The sequence below is a fragment of the Triticum aestivum genome, chromosome 1A (genome assembly GCF_018294505.1).
Source record: "Triticum aestivum cultivar Chinese Spring chromosome 1A, IWGSC CS RefSeq v2.1, whole genome shotgun sequence".
Taxonomy (NCBI): Eukaryota; Viridiplantae; Streptophyta; class Magnoliopsida; order Poales; family Poaceae; genus Triticum; species Triticum aestivum.
Window position 1 is genome coordinate 8,649,872 of NC_057794.1, and position 17,120 is coordinate 8,666,991.

Below are 17,120 nucleotides of genomic sequence, written 5' to 3' on the forward strand. Positions count from 1 at the left end.
CAACTAGCATTTATAATTTCTTGTGGATTTACATGGTGTGCATGAAATTTCTCTTACATGCAAACTTGTATACTTGAAAATCAGGGTTCTATGCATTACTAACTAGAATCCGGGGATTTTGTTTTGTTTTGAACACAATCAAATCAATTAGTTTTCCAATGTTTACCCTTGTTTTTATCCGACACTATTTCTTCTGGCATTTAGACATGAAATGTTCGGGACTGGACTATAAAAGAGATGAAAGAGGGGATACTTTGGAGAACGATTGTGCATGTTGCTTCTCAAGTTTAGCTTGTGAATTTTAGTGTTGAGATATTTTTGTGAAGAATAAACTAAAGATTAACATGTCGAGAGCATCTTGACTGTGCACATAAAAAATGATAAGCTGGGTCAATGACTGGGAGAATTATGGTTTTATGTTATCCTGTGTCATATCTCATATTTGTGTACCAAAAATGAACATCCAATATTCCACATAATGGAAATTCTTACTATTTGTGACCGTAGTCGTAAAGATTTTTTTATACTACACACCGACTACTTGAAATCTATCATTCGTTTATAGAAGTATAATTTTGTTGATTTTATATAACAATTGCCTCTTAACGGAGATGAACAAAGAAACATCTTCTAACGGTTGTACGTGCATTGCACGTGCACGCTTACTAGTAACATAAAACATTTGATGGTATATGTTGAGCCTAGAGAAGATTCAAGGTCAAACGATGAAGCAACCAACCCTTTGGCTTCAAACTTGACTCGTTTTTCTCAAAACCTAAGTTCTTTCTAATAGATGGTCTGATTTCTAAGCATTGTACATCTCAACTATTGAGAAACCATATCAAACTTCTACCATGGCATATTGATGTCATATAATGACAACATGTCAGGTTTCATGTTTTTCCGACTACGTTTCATCTTCAGAATTATTATTTTTGATAAACTTCATGTTCGGGGCCAGCTCTTGGCATCCGATTGTTTTGACTTTCTTTTATTTTCATGGATAAGGCTGAAACATAAAGTAAAGAGAACAAATATGATTTTGGCCCAATTTTCGAACTTCTTCATGCACTTACAGTTGAAATTTGAATTGTATTCAGTATATGCCTAAAAATACATTAAATGACTTAAATATAGCAAACAGACCCCAAAAATGCCCAATTATGACATGGAACATGTGAGTGTATGTTGACAATAGATTTTATTTAAGGTCAAACCATGAAGCAACCGACATGTCACCTTCAAATCCGACCATTTTCCTCTAGAAACCATGATTCTTCCTCGGAGATGTTCTGGTTTCCAAGCAGTGTATGTCACTACTTTTGTGAAACCTTCCCAAATTTTACCACAACCTCTAAAGATCATATAATAATCCCGACACCATGTTCCATGTTTTTAGTCTCTGTTTGCATTTTCTAGAATTGGAAGAACGGTAAACTCCATGTTCGGAAACGGATACGGGAACCTTGCATGTTTGGAACTTCCTTATTTTCTTGGGTATAGCCTAAAAATTAGAATCGTTAACGCAAGTATGATTTTCCAATTTATTTTTACCAACCTTTTCATGTTACACACAGGGGAAAAACAATAAACAATAAAAAGGAAAAGGGGAAAAAGAAATTAAAATGAATTAAAATAATGAAAATAAAGAATGAAATAAAATAAGAGAGTGAAAAAACAGAAAAAATGGAAAGAAAGAAAAGAACAAAATGGAATCTCTGCCAAGTGTTTTTCTTTTGCCAAGTGTAACACTAGACAAACCTCAAGTTTGCTCAGTGTAAGATTTTTTGCCGACTGTGTTTTCAGAACCACTCGGCAAAAGATATGTTTGTCGAGTGCCAAAAAAGTAAATCAAATGAAAGAAAATAAATGAAAAAATGATAGGAAAACAATGTCCGCCGAATGTTTTTCTTTTGCCGAGTGTTACACTAGAAAACCCTCCAAATTTGCATAGTGTGGGACTTTTGCCGCCACAGGTCCACCTTATCTCGAGTGGCCTTAGGGCCATGGAGGCACATTGGACCTCGGTCCTTGCCGGTGGGAGGGTTCCTGTTCTGGTTTTAGTTTTTTTAAAAGTTGATTAGGGCTTGTGTCCCGCTCAAGAAGGTGTGGCGGCGGAGGCGGCTCCCTGAAGATGGACTAAGGTCCTCGCCGCCTTGCCCCCGTCTCAACGGTGCGTCCAGTGTCATCGGAGGATGTGTGGACGTGTGTCTCTGATGAATGTTGTGGGATTCGATTGGTATTGGTCTTCGATGGATCACATTAGATACAGTCTTTGTTCGTGTGTCTACATGTTGCATCCTTTCGATCAACGTTTCTTTTCATCAACGACGGTTGTTTTTCTGGTGCGCTAGTCCGGTAGGGCCTTAATACGACACTCCGCGACTGTCTGTATAATAAGTTTTACCCAACTTCAATGAGGGAGGGGCGATGACGGCGGCACGCCTTCGGCTCACTTCAGTCTTTGTAGTCATCGCTAGGCGGTTTAGTTTTGGTGTTCCTTATGCTTGCGCGATGGATTGATCCTAAGTTTATTCCCGCAAAAAGAATTGATCCTATGTTTTTCCCGCAAAATAGAAAGAATTTTGCCGAGTGTGTTTTGGAATGCACTAGACAAAAGCTCCGTTTGCCAAATGCCTTGGAAAAAACACTCGACAAAAGGTCGGATCACGTACAACTAGCAGTCCAAACTCCAAAGTTTACACCTCAATAGGATTTGAAGGAAGGTTCTTGGAACCTTCGTTTCAGATAATCATATATGGAAGCTAATCCCACAAGGATAGAATTGATCCATACGTATTAATTGCATCTCCATATATAAGATAGTACCAAGGGTACCTTTCCCCTACTACACCGTAAACCAGTCGATCGAAGCTAAGGATCTGCATCTTCCTGCCGACCATCCATGGCGATGAAGACGAAGACGAAGAAGGGAGGGACGGGGAGGAATAAGAGGAACGAGACGAAGCTCATCGAGGACCCGGCCAAGCGGCAGGTGGCCTTCTCCAAGCGCCGCCCCACGCTCTTCGGCATGGCCGGCGACCTCTCCGCGCTCTGCGGCGTCCACGTCGCCGTCGTCGTCTTTTCACGCTCCGCGCGCGGCAACGCCTACGCCTTCGGCAGCCCCTCCGTCGACGCCGTCCTCCGACGCTACCACGGCAACGTCCAAGATGATGACGACCATGGTGATGACGATGACGATGCTGGCGCTCTGGCGGGGTTGCGGAGCGAGCTGGACGACACCAAGGCGCGTGTGGAGGCGGAGAAGAAGCGCATGAAGAAAGTCGAGGCGAACGTGGAGCGGGCCATGGCGGCAAGGTCAACTGCGCTGTGGTGGCAGGCCGACGTCGAGGCTCTCGGGGCAGCGGAGCTGCCAGAGTTCGAGACGGCGCTCCGGCGGCTCAGGGACACCCTCCTCCGCCGGGTCGACGCGCTGCAGCTACCTCTAGCCGCTGCACCGCCTGCCTACATGAACATGTAGCGGCTAATTAGCGATACCTTACCACATCTTCGATCTTGTCTCAAACGAAAAGTACGGATGCATGCATGCATGCATTATGTGTATGATGCTCGCAATATCGAGTACAACCATTAACTTCACGAAGCATTTTGTTTTTTTTATATGGAAGGTCCGATTTTGTTTTTTGCCCATAATGTCATGTCATGGATGTCATTTCTTCATAAAAATTCACATCTTGGATAGACAACTGTACCATGTTTCTACAAAATAAGTTCCAAATTATATGGAAACCTCATGAGTAATCGACTCCAAATCCAAATCAGATCCGATGACGTGCGACTTACTATAGGTCAAGCGGAGAAGTCGCGATGGACGATCTGAAGAAATCACGGCGAACCATATATATGTACATACTCATGACCACCCAGCTCCCGGCAGCTTGCATGAGCAGCAGCCGCGGTGACCATGGACGGCCAGCGGCTTGCAAGAGAGGCGATGGTGACGGCCACTCTCGCCTGACGCTGCTCCAGACACGATTACGTGCTGGTTCCGACCGCACTCGCCTGCTACGGAGCTGTCCCCGCCGACCCCGACTACTGCTCCGGGGCTCCCGGCGACCCCGGCGGCGAGGCTGAAAGGTCGACGTGTGACTGCTCATTGTCATGGTTACCGTGCTCATGTCGGGCTCCCGACCACGAAGATGAATTTGCCCCTGTCCTCCCGGGTGGTCAACAATCTCCTAATACGATCTAGCCATTAGCTGAGAGAAGAGAGGGGACGCGGGAGAGCTAGCTAAATAATAGGATCTGAGCTTACAACAAACGACATTGCATGCATGCACAATCACGTTCAACACATATAAGGTAAGTGGCCTATAGCGAACCAATCTCTGGTTGAGATGGTTAGGTGGACAGTGGTATCCCCAACCCACTAGGGTTCAAATCCTGGTGCTTGCATTTATCCTGGATTTATTTTAGGAATTTCGGCGATACGCTTTCAGTGGGAGGAGACGTTCCCGTCGACTACGAGGCCCTCATAGGGGTAGGGTGTGCGTGTGTGCGTTCATAGGGGTGAGTGTATGCCCGTTTATATGAGCGCTTGCGTCTGTACTGTGTTCAAAAAAAGGTAAGTGGCCTATCTCCTCAGTTACTATTTGTCTTTTTCCCGAGAAACTTCCAATCTATTCATCTTCAATCATGACAGTAAAAGGAACAACAGAGGTAATAAAGATTGCAACCATGTCCGTGGACCACCTAGTGACGACTACAAGCACTGGAGCAAGCCCAAGGCACGTCGCCGTCATCGTCCCTCCCTCACGGGAGCCGAGCAAACCTTGTTGTAGTAGACAGTCGAGAAGTCATCGTGCTAAGGCCCCGTAGGACCAGCGCACCAGAGTAGCAACCATCGTCAATGATGAAAGTCGTAGATTAGAAGGATCAAACATGTAAATACTCAAATGAAAATGAATAAAGACCGGATCCAAACAGATCCACCGAAGACTAGCACAGACCAAATCCTGCGAGATCCGACGGAGACAAACCTCCACACGCCATCCAAGGATGCTAGACACACCATCAGGACGGGGTTAGAACGTGGAAGACATTATTCCTACTAAGGGACACCGCCGCCGCCACACAGCCCCAACCAAGACGCTGAATCTAACAAGAACGAGAATAGGGCCCCTCTCGCCGGCGGGGGCCGAGATCCTCCGTACCTCCATGTCCTAGAGGACATCAGAGATGGGGCGGACCGGCGACGACGCCAACAGGAGAAGAAGAGCTTTTCTTGTGGAGGAGGAAAGAGAGCTGGGTTCAGCTACCTCCCCTTTTTCCTTTACTCCCCTTTCTCTAGGAATCCATAGGTGATGGGCCGCATTGGGCCCAATAACTCTTTTTTTTTAACTTTTCTCTTTTTTTCGGGCAGATCCAAATGCTCTTTAAAATGTTTTTATCTTTCAAACCTCAACTCTAACTCTGACATGTTATATATGAAAATTCATCAGAAAATATGTAGATTTTTAAATATGCTATTATCTTGCATGTTAATCATTTCTAAAATTACATTTAGGGTGCAACATTAATTAATACCTTCCTTATATGTGGTATTTCGGAAATGCCTCCTACCTCAATTATGTAAACAAGTGGCTTATTGTTGATTTCCATATTGTTTGAAATTGTGCCCATAAAGATTTTTGGAAACACCTTGAGTACACTAAAAAATCATCCAACCTTTATTTTTTGCGCAACACCACTTATCATGTTGTTTGTTGTGTGCCATCGTGAAAGATTTCAATGAATTTGTTGATGTCGTCGAGTGTGTGTATGAGGGGTTATTTTTTTGTCTTCCATTGCAACGCACAAACATGTTTGCTAGTAGTACTAATAGGTGACGATGAGCCCTCGGTGGGATTAGAGAGAAAGGGCCTTAGAGAATTCGGTTCCACGTGAAGCTTGAGCTTGAACATTCAACTTTAGCATTTGTCCTTGATACATAGGAACCACACTTCGCTTCCAACAAAAGAAAAGAAAAAACAACATGCATGATGATGTTTGCTTTATCTCCTATACGTTAGGAACTTAGGACAGGTCGTCCGATCCTGCTAAAGAAAGACCTGCATGCAGGTTGCATGTGATCATGGGGAGAATAATTCTTGCAGTGAGCGTCATTATTATTCCCAGGGGTTCCCCTGACATCGGCAAAGAACACGATCCCACTCTTTACAGCGGGCAGCCAAAGATCAGTGGGCACTAAAGAGAGAGATGCGTACAGTGCGCCGTGGGCAAGGAATACTGTACCTACTACATCCATACTACAGTAGTATATATACGCATGCATGCATGACCTCCCATTTGCATATACAGAGAGGAGAGGAGAGGACAATCAATCAATAGACCAGCTAGGTAGAATATATGGAGCTACAGAACGACCGGCGAGACCGGTCTTCCATGGAGTCGGCGCAGGATCTGGTCAGGAAATTCAGGTCTCTCCTGCAGCTCATGGCCGCACGGTCTGGCGACTACGAGACTCCAGAGGACGCGGCGGTGACCGCCGCCATGCTGGCTGGATGGCATCGCGACGTTGTCATCGACCTTGCCGCCGCGAGCGAGGGGGACACCCAGCTCCATCGGGCGGCCGCTGGCGGGGACGGCGTCTGCTACCGCAGGTGCGTGGCCTTGGCCTGCGATGGCGACAGTAGCCGGTTGCTCGCGTGCAACGGGGACGGCGACACGCCGCTGCACTGCGCTGCCAGGGCCGGGCACACTGGCATGGTTAAACACCTCATTGGCCTCGCGCAAGGGGACGGCCAGGACGATGGTGAGATGGCCAAGACCATGGTGAGGATGCAGAACAACCGTGGGGAGACGGCGTTGCACGAGGCCATCCGCTCTGGCTATGAAAAGGACGTGGTATGATATTATAAAAAATCCCTCTATTTTAGAGAATTCAACCTGTAGTTTTGTTTTAAGTTAAAATAAATAGTTATTTTCGTATTTTACACAAAAGTCCCTGTCTTTTCTTGAAATCAACCCGCCGACTGGATTCAAGTCACACCCGTTATTTTACATTTTTTGAAAACCTCATGATATTTTTACGTCTTAGGATTAACCATATTCAACACACGTTTTTTGTTGTTTTGTGTGAACACGGAGGCCATCACCGGCGAGGGTGAGGAGGATAAATGGCAACACAAATATGATGCTTCGCAAAAATAAAGGAGATGAATCTATTATGGTCTGATCTCGCAAAAAAAATCTATTATGGTCTTGAGTGATGGTTGTTGAGTTAAGAGCGTGTGTTATGTTTTCTCTCCCGTTGCAATGAACGGGCTCTTTTGCTAGTATACAATAAAAAAAATTGGGTTTCTGGTCGTCCGTCATGGCATTTTGCAGAAAAGTCCCTCTGTTTCGAAGAATTCAATCCGCATTCCTGTTTTAGGAAGATGGAATCGTTTTTTTTTCGTATTTTACACAAAAGCCCATGTGTTTTCTTGAAATCAACCCGCCGTCCGGATTTAAGTTCCAATAAAACCGTTATTGTACTTAAAAAAAACCCATTACCTTTTAGGTAATTCATCCGCGCATCATATTTAAGTCAAACAAATGTTTTCTAAATCATCCATATCTTTTAAACCGTAACTCCAATTTGAACATGTTATATATGAAATTTTATTATAAAAATATGTAAAATATGAATATGAGCTTAATTTTACCTGTTAAGTATTTTTAAATATTATTTTGGAAGATATTGAAGTCAAACAAATGATTTTCTAAATTATCTGTATCTTTTGGACCGTAACTCCGATTTTAACATATTATATATGAAATTTGATTAGAAAAATGTGTGGAATCTGAATATGATGTTAATTTCACTTGTTAATTTTTTAAATTTTTTTGGAAGCAAACTTAGAATTTATAGCGCACGATCCATTTTTCTTTCGTACCGGCGGCGATCCGGATTGCAAATAAACACCCCACTATAATCATATAGGGAAAAAACATCAACAACAACACATGCATACCACTGAAAAACGTCCCAGAGGAAAACAACAGATTTCTCATCGCGGGAGTGAGAGAAAGTGAGAGAGAGGGAGAGGGAGGAGAGAGAGACGCCTTAGGATTAAGCATATTCAAACATGTTTTGTTTTATGTGAACACTGAGGCCATCGCCGGCGTGGATGAGAAGGAGGATAAGCGGCAAAACAAATATGATGCCTCGCTAAAATAAAGGAGATGGACCTATTGTGGTCTTGAGTGATGGTTGTTGGGTTACGAGTGTGTGTTGTGTTTTTTCTCCCGTTGCAACGCACATGCTCTTTTGCTAATAATTACAAAACACAAGAGGCAAACAAGGCATTATATTCCTCCACATATATTAAATTGTTTCCACCGTTAATTTGGGATATTGACGGTCGAGATTCGAAGATGTTTACGTTACATCGAAATATGTATTGTCACGTACAATCAGCCCACATGTCTTTCTATTGAATACATGTCCGAGAAAAGCAATTAGCAAAAAGGAAAAAAAAAGTTACCCATAGGCTTACGCTTGGTATTGGTAAAGATTTTCTATGGCAGCCAACTAAAGAAGAGTCCAACAGATAAATCTGTGCAGATAAAAAAACAGATCAATCTGTGATGTCAGCAAGTCAATATATGTTGATTCAGCACGTTATTATGAAATACTATATAGCAAAAGGATTAATCCTGAGGCTTAGGTTGGTTTGAAACAGGATGACAATCTACCTATACTGAGATTATAAATATAAAATACGTGCGTATGTAGCAAAGAGATCCATCATATAAAGCACCTTCTAACTTTCTCCGGTCAGGTCCCTAAAAAAATTAAAAAACTTCTCCGGTCAGGTTGATTCCCATCCTATACTCCCTATTTTTAACTATATTTTTTTGAGCAAACTATTTTTAACTATCTATACTGGACATGTTAATAAATAATTTCAACTCAATTTATTTTCGAAAATTCCCATAAATATTTATCATGATCATTGCAGACGACTTTGTACTTACATGTAACATTCCACATTAGTTGTGCATGTATTTCAAATATCATAAAAAAGATCACAAAATTTGTCTATTATATAATTATAATTAAAACAGAAAACAAACAAGCCATCATGTTTGTCCAAAAAGATTAAAGTATCTTGATCGTCCATATCAGAAATTAACTTTTGAGATTAAAAAATGTAGCATTACATACAAATATTATCACGTACAAATAATTTGACATGTCATGTGTCGCGTCCAAATAGTCTAAAACGTCTTTGGTTCAACTCGTGTCATGGAACCTAGCACAACTTAGGAGTAATTCCTCTGAGTTTGAGTTGGAGTCGGGTAGCATAAAAACCACGCACGTTTTTTTTAGCACCACCAAACCGCCAGATCCTATTCGGTGCTCAAGCCGGATACCGGCAAACTGGCCAACTGGCGCACACTCCCGTCTCTGCCTTGGGCCGGCCCACTTTCATTCTTCCTTTCTATTCTAGAAGGGAAACGATTGAAACCGGTCGACCGGCTGAAACTCCGCCGGTCATATCCAAGGTGGCAGTAGGCCAACGCACTCACTGCTTAAAGTCTTTCCTTGTCCTTTCGTCTGGACGCATCCCTAGCCATTCATTCCATTCAATCCATGCTCGTCTTCTTGCTTGTGACCTCCAAAAAATAAGTCACTCGCCAGCGATCGCTGTCGATTTCGGCCCAACCTGCTACTTCGGGAGGTACCCGCTACCGCGCGAGGCAAGAGGGAGGTCATGGCCGGCGACGCCGACAAGGTGAGGTGTTGCGGACTGGCCGGGAGATTTGTTTCAACCGAAGAGGATGGTGATGGGCGGCGACAGCGGTGACCGCCATTATTATTTTTTCCTGCATCGTTTCTTTTGCTGGAGCCACTTCTATTTTTGCTGGAACCTTCTTTCAATTTTGCTATGAATTGAGACGATGGTGGTGCCATAGCCGCCATGATTTTTTCTTGCTGGAACTAGCATTCATTTTTGCTACCATGGTCTTTGATTTTGATGGAACCAGCCACTTTGTTTGCTACAAACTGGTCTTTTCATTCTATCACCCATCTTTGGATTTTTGCTGGAACCAGCCTTTTTTTTTGCTACAATCGCCTTTCTGTTTTGCTGGAACTAGTACCTATTTTTGCTACAACCGTGTGGTGTTTGTGCGGAACCAACATATTTTTCTACCACCGTCTTTTTGTTTTGCTGAAAACGGCCTAATTTTTTGCTACCACCGGCTTTGGCACTACCATGTCGCCATTATTTGTTGCGAGCGACGCCATGTCGCCATTAATGCTGCAACTGGGGGTTGGCAGCACCGGTGAGGAACAATTTGTGACTGACGCCATGGTGGCGCTACCATGGATGCAGGGACGGGGATGAAAAGCTGCTACGGGGCTTTTTTGTGATTGTGACGGCGAGCTTCGACGGCGCGTATCGGAGGCGAGGCAAATTGACGAGGGCGGCAACACGTGATGCCGGACGTGGGAGAAGACAGGGGCGGCCACTATGTTTTTCTTAGTGGGGGAAGTGAAGGCCGAGAGAAACGGTGGGCAACGAATAGATAGAACAGTTTACACGCGCGGGATCGAAGGGCTACGGTGCGACTTGCCCAAATTTGGGTCGGCGCGCCGGCACCTATGAGTGCCCTTGTAGCAAGGTTCAAAAAATATGCGTCGAACTGGGGATCTCTAGAAAACCAACATACGGCACTAACCAAAAGTGCCACTTTACCACTTGTGACAAATATAGGTAGGTACGGCTTTGTTGTTAGTTAAACATCGCAGTGCTTTCACTATTTTTATTTTTCGGTTTTTGTTTTTGGCGGTTTTCTTCCCTTTATCTCTTTCTCTTTATTTTTTTATTTTCTTTTTTAAAATTCGTTAACCTTTTTAAAAAATCGTGAACTTTTCTGAAATCCACGATCTATTTTTCAAATTTTTGAACTTTTTTCAAAACACAAGTACTATTTTTTCAAAATCATGAACTTTGTTCAAATCGATGAACTTTTCCTCAGATTAGATGAACTTTTTTCAAAATGAATGATTTTTTTCTCACTTTATGAACCTTTTTCTAAAATCGGTGAACTCTTTTTTAAATCAGTTAAGTTTTTTCAAGATCGATGAACTTTTTGAAAAAAGTGATGAACTATATTTCAAAACTGATGAACTTTTTTCAGATTCGATAAACTTTTTTTTGAAACCGATGAACTTTTTTCAAAATTGATGAAGTTTTTTTCAAATTTGTGAACTTTTTTCTAAATATAATGATTTTGTTTTCAAAAAAATGATTTTTTTCCAAAATAAATTCAGAAATCTAAGTGGTACTATGTAACAAATAGCACCACTGCGATGGTTCTTAAAGTGTTCGCATTGTTATCAAGCAGTAGCATTCTGAAGGTGTAGTGGTTTGCTGAACAATCACTACAAAATTTAATGTTTATGAAATTGATTTGAAATATGACAAGACAATTAAATACAAACTAGTTCAATATATCCAGTATTGATCTTGTTTTGAAGGTCTTGCTGCTTGGAATTAAAATACATATAAAAATGGAGTTTTGCTTCAAATACACAGATCATCCAAAATGTCACATTGAAATAAAATACAAGTCAAATTCATTGAATAGTCCATTATCCACTCTCTCACTCTGTTTCCTGAAAAAGCCGAGAAAAGTTGACAAAATTGTTGCATTCTTCTCTCCATCTTGTTGAAATGGTTTCTCAGATTATGCCCCAAAACTTTGCATGAACCTCAATGTTGAAATCAATGTTAGATGCCACTCGGCTATATGGAAGCTCCTCCAGATTTTCCAAGTTGGTGACTTACCCGTGTTCATGCAGAAAACTATGGTCGAAGATTTGCTGGCGGTGGATAATCAACTAGTATGTCTTGAAGCATTTGATGGTACTTCGCCTCTATTCTTAGCCGTCTCGCTGGGCCAACATTGGCTTGCTAGTTGGTTGTACGAATGGGGTCATAAGAAATTGTCTTACTCTGGCCCCGAGGGGCAAAATGCCTTGCATGCTGCTGCTCTCGACGGGTTTCGGCACAACACAGGTGTGTATGTATGTATGCACTACTAATTTACATATAATTTTCTACTCCAACATGAACAACATCATACCTAGCTAGATGAGTTAAAATATGGATGATAGAAATCATATATTATACTTCTGAAACGGATTTTGTGATGGCTCCTCTATTTATATGTAGGGCTGGGATGACACAAATCCACTTTTTTCTAGGATTCATACTTTATTTTTGGGACTAATGCAATACTTTCCCTATTCCAAAATATAGTATTTCTGATTGTTTTTTTTCATAGTCAAACTTCATAATGTTTGACCAAGTTTATAGATAAAATATTAACATTAAAAATACCTGATAAATACAATATATAAATATGTTTCACCATGTGTCTAATGATATTTATTTGGCATTGTAGATGTACATATTTTTCCTATAAGTTTGTCAAGCTTGACTTTTCAAAACAATTTATGCGCACTATATTTTGGAATGGAGGAAGTACTAAAGAAATATTAAACTAGATACATATACAAAAACGGTTTTTTTTGCAACGAGTATAGCCACCACATGTTCTTATCCAAGTTGTTTTCTCTTGTATTGTCACTCCATGGCACCATCCCTTCCACGGTAATAGGGTTGGTTTTCATCAGCAAAATTTAGAGTTTGCACCTCTATTGAACTAAATATTGAATTTATGATCTATTTTGACGATTGTCTTTATTGTAATAAAACCCAAGACCAATATTTATTTCCTACGTCTCTATTCACATTGCACCCTTTTCTTTCATGATATAACTTTGAATACTAAGTTGACAAAAATAATAGATAATTTGTGTGACACAGAAAAATATGGTTAGATATACGTTTTGAATATGGATTCTTGATGTAACTTTTGGAGCACATAACCCATATTTCATTGGTCAAACTGATTGCCAACTTGAACCTCGAAATATACGGGTCCTGTGTAAACTAAGTTGCACCAGAGTTGTATATATTAGTAAAATTTCCTTTTTCTTCTGTAACCATAATATTTTAAATGACAATTCCACATATTTGTCATATAATACTTCTAAGTTCCACTAGACTATCATAGCAGTAATACAAGTGTCATAGAAGTATCATTATGGTATTGTAGTAGTACTATAATTAATAACATCGTCAATATCCATTACACCTGAGAAATGTACGATTAACTTAATAGTGTCATATAGGTACCTTAGGAGTATCACATGATGACTCTACTAGTGTCATTGCACTTTCAAATCAATTAGAATCTAATGAATATCATCATGCAATTTTCATATGTTTGGTGAATCTCTATATATGTTTCATTCCATAAATACTTTCTTATGAAAAATAATAGAAAATGATCTTCCTTCAAAACAATCTTTGTGTTCAAAAGTTACATGAAACTTACCGGAGGTTATCATGGGTGAATCAATTAATGTAATCTATATTCATTATATAATCTATAATTATTATATATTTGGTACAAAGACAATTATTAATTGGAAATTACATATTAGAGAGCCACCATACCATCCGTTAAGATTTTGCTTGCCTGTTCCACATACCGAATAAAAGGTTAAATGAGACAATATTGAATGTGCTTCATGTGTGTCGCAGATTTCAGCATGATTTATATAAAAAGTACTATTTTGTGAATATATTAAATCTCTTTCATGTTATTATGTTTAATTTAATATCAAAGAAGATACGATAAATATGAAATTACCATTAAAAAATATGTAAATGATTTAATATTTTACATGATATTTAGAGAATAAATAAGCCAGTCTCATGTGGGTGCAGCCGTTGATGGCTATAATAATTAGCTATGGATATTGATGTAAACATCAAGATTTGTTATACTGTTCCTTACATTTTATTGCTAATTTATTAATTAATATCTCAAATCAGAGAATCAATTTATACCCAATAACCATTTATAAGATTGGTGAACTTAACCCCATTTGAGCATTGTTACAACGTCATTACTAAAAATCTCTTTTTTATATAACAATTATACATTAAATATGTAGATAGATGGTAACTGATTTATATAGCTTATGCACTGGATATACAATTTGAATAAATCCATGATTATGTAAAACTTACTTAGTAAGTTACCTATATAACCCTTTATGTAGTTTGAGTTTATTTGAAGTCGATAAATTGTTTGGGAAATTCTTTAGATATCCCTTTATCACATATTAAAATGTACTTACTAAGTTATAAAGATACCCCTTTATCACATATGGTAAATTACCTACCATGTATACCAAGCTCTTTTTATCACATTGTTTTGACTATATTATTAATGTCTAAGATGTCTCAATTAATGTGAACTTGCATAAAACATGCATTGGGGTCCCCTAATCATTGTGTATATACCCATGTGTGTGTGTTAAGGAAAGACATATACATAAGATTAAATATCGGGCTCCTAATTTATGTTTGTTTCTTTCCCATTAGTGTATCTTCTAGTTAGAATTAGAGTGTATCCATGGCGATAAAATGGTACTAATTGAAGAACTGGAGTGGTATATGCGGTGCAAGTACATCTAACCATGTGCGCACGAAAAAGGTCCCAATATAAATGGATATCATATTTTTCTAGAATTTTAGTTTTCTAAAGAAAGTTGTATTCCCAAAGGAAAGCTGATAGCTAGTATAATAGCATTTGATCAACATTAGAATAAATATATCCACCCATAAATTATGATTATTCTAATGAGATATCTTGATTTTGATGTCAAATATGTTGTTGTTGAGTTGTATCATACAAATCAATATAAATTTGTCAATTTGTTATAAAGCTGTAGACGAAATTACTATTTTATTGCTTTTTCTACATGAGTTGAAAAAGGCAATAACATTTGTGAATTTTCTGCCAATAAAATCGTACTTATACGTTAACACATAATAACTTACCCTACTCTTCAGAGAATGTTTTTCTATGCCATAAGGGTAATTTATTTAACTTTTGTTATGATTTCCAAATTTAGAATTTTCTATGGATATATGTTTCCAAAGAACACATTGGCTTTTACTTCTACCTTTGTCTAATATCTGAATAATATCATAACGTCAGTAAGCCAATAACTGCAGGGATAGCAAAACGGCTGCTTCACTGGAACAATAGCCTTGCCAGACAAGCGGACAACTCTGGAAGTACACCATTACACTTTGCTGCGTCAGCACAAGATCCCACATTGGAGTTATTTCTGTTCGTTTTTGGTGACCAGGGCTTCGAATCACACTCTCCCTTGTCGCTCACCACTTTACCTAAGAAATGGGTATACAAGTTCTATAAGTGGAGGGAGCATCCAACCTTTCTACTGGTGGATGCTAATCCACATTCCGCATTTCAGCCAGATAGGAATAGTTTGTATCCGGTGCATGTGGCTGCCTCGGCGGGAAGCTTGGTGCCTATCATCATATTGCTCTGCCATTCCCCTGGCTGCGCCGGGCTACGAGACAACCAAGGAAGGACCTTCCTTCATATTGCCGTGGAGAAGAAGAAGCATAACATTGTGTGGTTTGTGGCTCGCCGGTTAGATAATAAGGCCATCATGAACATACAGGACTACAACGGGAACACTGCCATGCACCTAGCTGTTGGTGGCGGGAGCTGGGATATCTTCAAGATCCTCATTGGGAACAAGCACGTCTGCTTGAATTTGACAAATAAGGAGGGTGAAACTCCCATGGATATTGCACTCAGCAACGTTACTCCAACTGGATTTTATTTTGGAATGGTACTTAACTTGCTCCTACTGTTTGGATTTGTCCCTTACATATGAAATTTATAATAGATAGATAAATGCATGTTATATGAAAAAACAATTGATGATGAATTCCTATTGTGTTTGCTTGTTCTTGCTTGCATGCAGCATGCACGACGTCGAATACTTGTGACATTGACCTTAGCAAATGGTAAAAACAGCTTCTGCCGGCGGGACCTTTTCCTGGATCAACATGTTCCCAAGCTAAACGAGAAGGAAGAATCTGATAAAATAACGTCCTTCGCACAGATTGTTGGTGTCGGCTCCGTTCTCGTAGCGACTGCGACGTTCGCTGCAACATTCACCATGCCAGGCGGTCCCAACAGTACCGATCCCAAGATCCCACCCAACGGCAGAGGTGGCACTCCGACACTCGCGGGGCTCTACGCTTTCGACGCCTTTGTCATCTCTAACACCCTGGCCTTCATCTGCTCCACTTTGGCAACCTTCAGCCTCGTCTACACTGGGGTGGCCACGGTGGACATAGAGAAGCGGATCAAGCTGGTGGCCTTCTCCCTGGCGCTGCTGATCAGTGCGGCCAGGAGCTTCTGCGCTGCCTTCGCGTTCGCCATCTACGTGATGCTACCTCCCACGGTGGCCCATGGGACTGCCATGGCAGCATGCGTAATGACGGTCCTTGCACTAATGGACGCGTTCTGGTTCATGTGGGCCATTGTGACTGATACAATAGTTCTTGTTAGGAGGGAAGACTGGCGGTCAATGCCCAAGCGACTGATGAAGCTGGCGGCAAGAATCCTAATCAACACTGTGTATGTGTTCTGGCCCTACATCGTCATCTTCGGTCTGTTGGCCATCAAAAGCATCACTGGCCGTCAAGAGACCTCAGCACCTGCAGGAACACCCACCCAAGGGCTATAAGATTGATCAAAGAATGCTTCCTTTATCAAAAAGAATAGGATTGATCACAATGGCTTATCAAGAAGCCACGGCAAGCTAGACAAACTCACCTTAATTAACTTTGTTGACTTATGCACCCTTCCTGATCGTCCCATATGTTCATTTTCAGAACAAATTGTTTTCAACTCTGAGAAGAATGTGTGTTTATTTTGTTTTATCATGGTATGTAAGCATGTGATAAATTTGTTCAACAGTATGTAAGCTTCTGCTCATGCTCTGTCGTGGTAATTTTCTGTCTTCTACTAGCTAGTATAGACTTTCAACTTGAACAATTTTTGAATTGTGTGTATTTCTTACATTTTATGTCATTTGCATGGTATGCATTTATTGTATTGTATGTAGGTGTGAAACCCAATGAAGTGATATTGAAGTTTATACTAATTTATATGCAACTACTATAAATTTT

At 40.5% G+C, this 17,120-nt stretch overlaps 2 protein-coding genes across 2 annotated transcripts; both read left to right on the forward strand.

The window, feature by feature from the left end:
* Positions 1-2,808: 2,808 nt before the first annotated feature.
* LOC123065502 (agamous-like MADS-box protein AGL61) lies at positions 2,809-3,638 on the forward strand. The gene has a single exon (XM_044488796.1). It carries the CDS (start codon positions 2,906-2,908, stop codon positions 3,479-3,481), a length of 576 nt encoding a protein of 191 aa, XP_044344731.1. The 5' UTR covers positions 2,809-2,905; the 3' UTR covers positions 3,482-3,638.
* Positions 3,639-6,330: 2,692 nt separating this feature from the next.
* Positions 6,331-16,840, forward strand: LOC123065601 (ankyrin repeat-containing protein At5g02620). Its single transcript, XM_044488879.1, has 4 exons — positions 6,331-6,867; positions 11,822-12,038; positions 15,120-15,769; positions 15,905-16,840. Exons 1-4 carry the CDS (start codon positions 6,370-6,372, stop codon positions 16,673-16,675), a joined length of 2,136 nt encoding a protein of 711 aa, XP_044344814.1. The 5' UTR covers positions 6,331-6,369; the 3' UTR covers positions 16,676-16,840.
* The last annotated feature ends 280 nt before the right edge of the window (positions 16,841-17,120 follow it).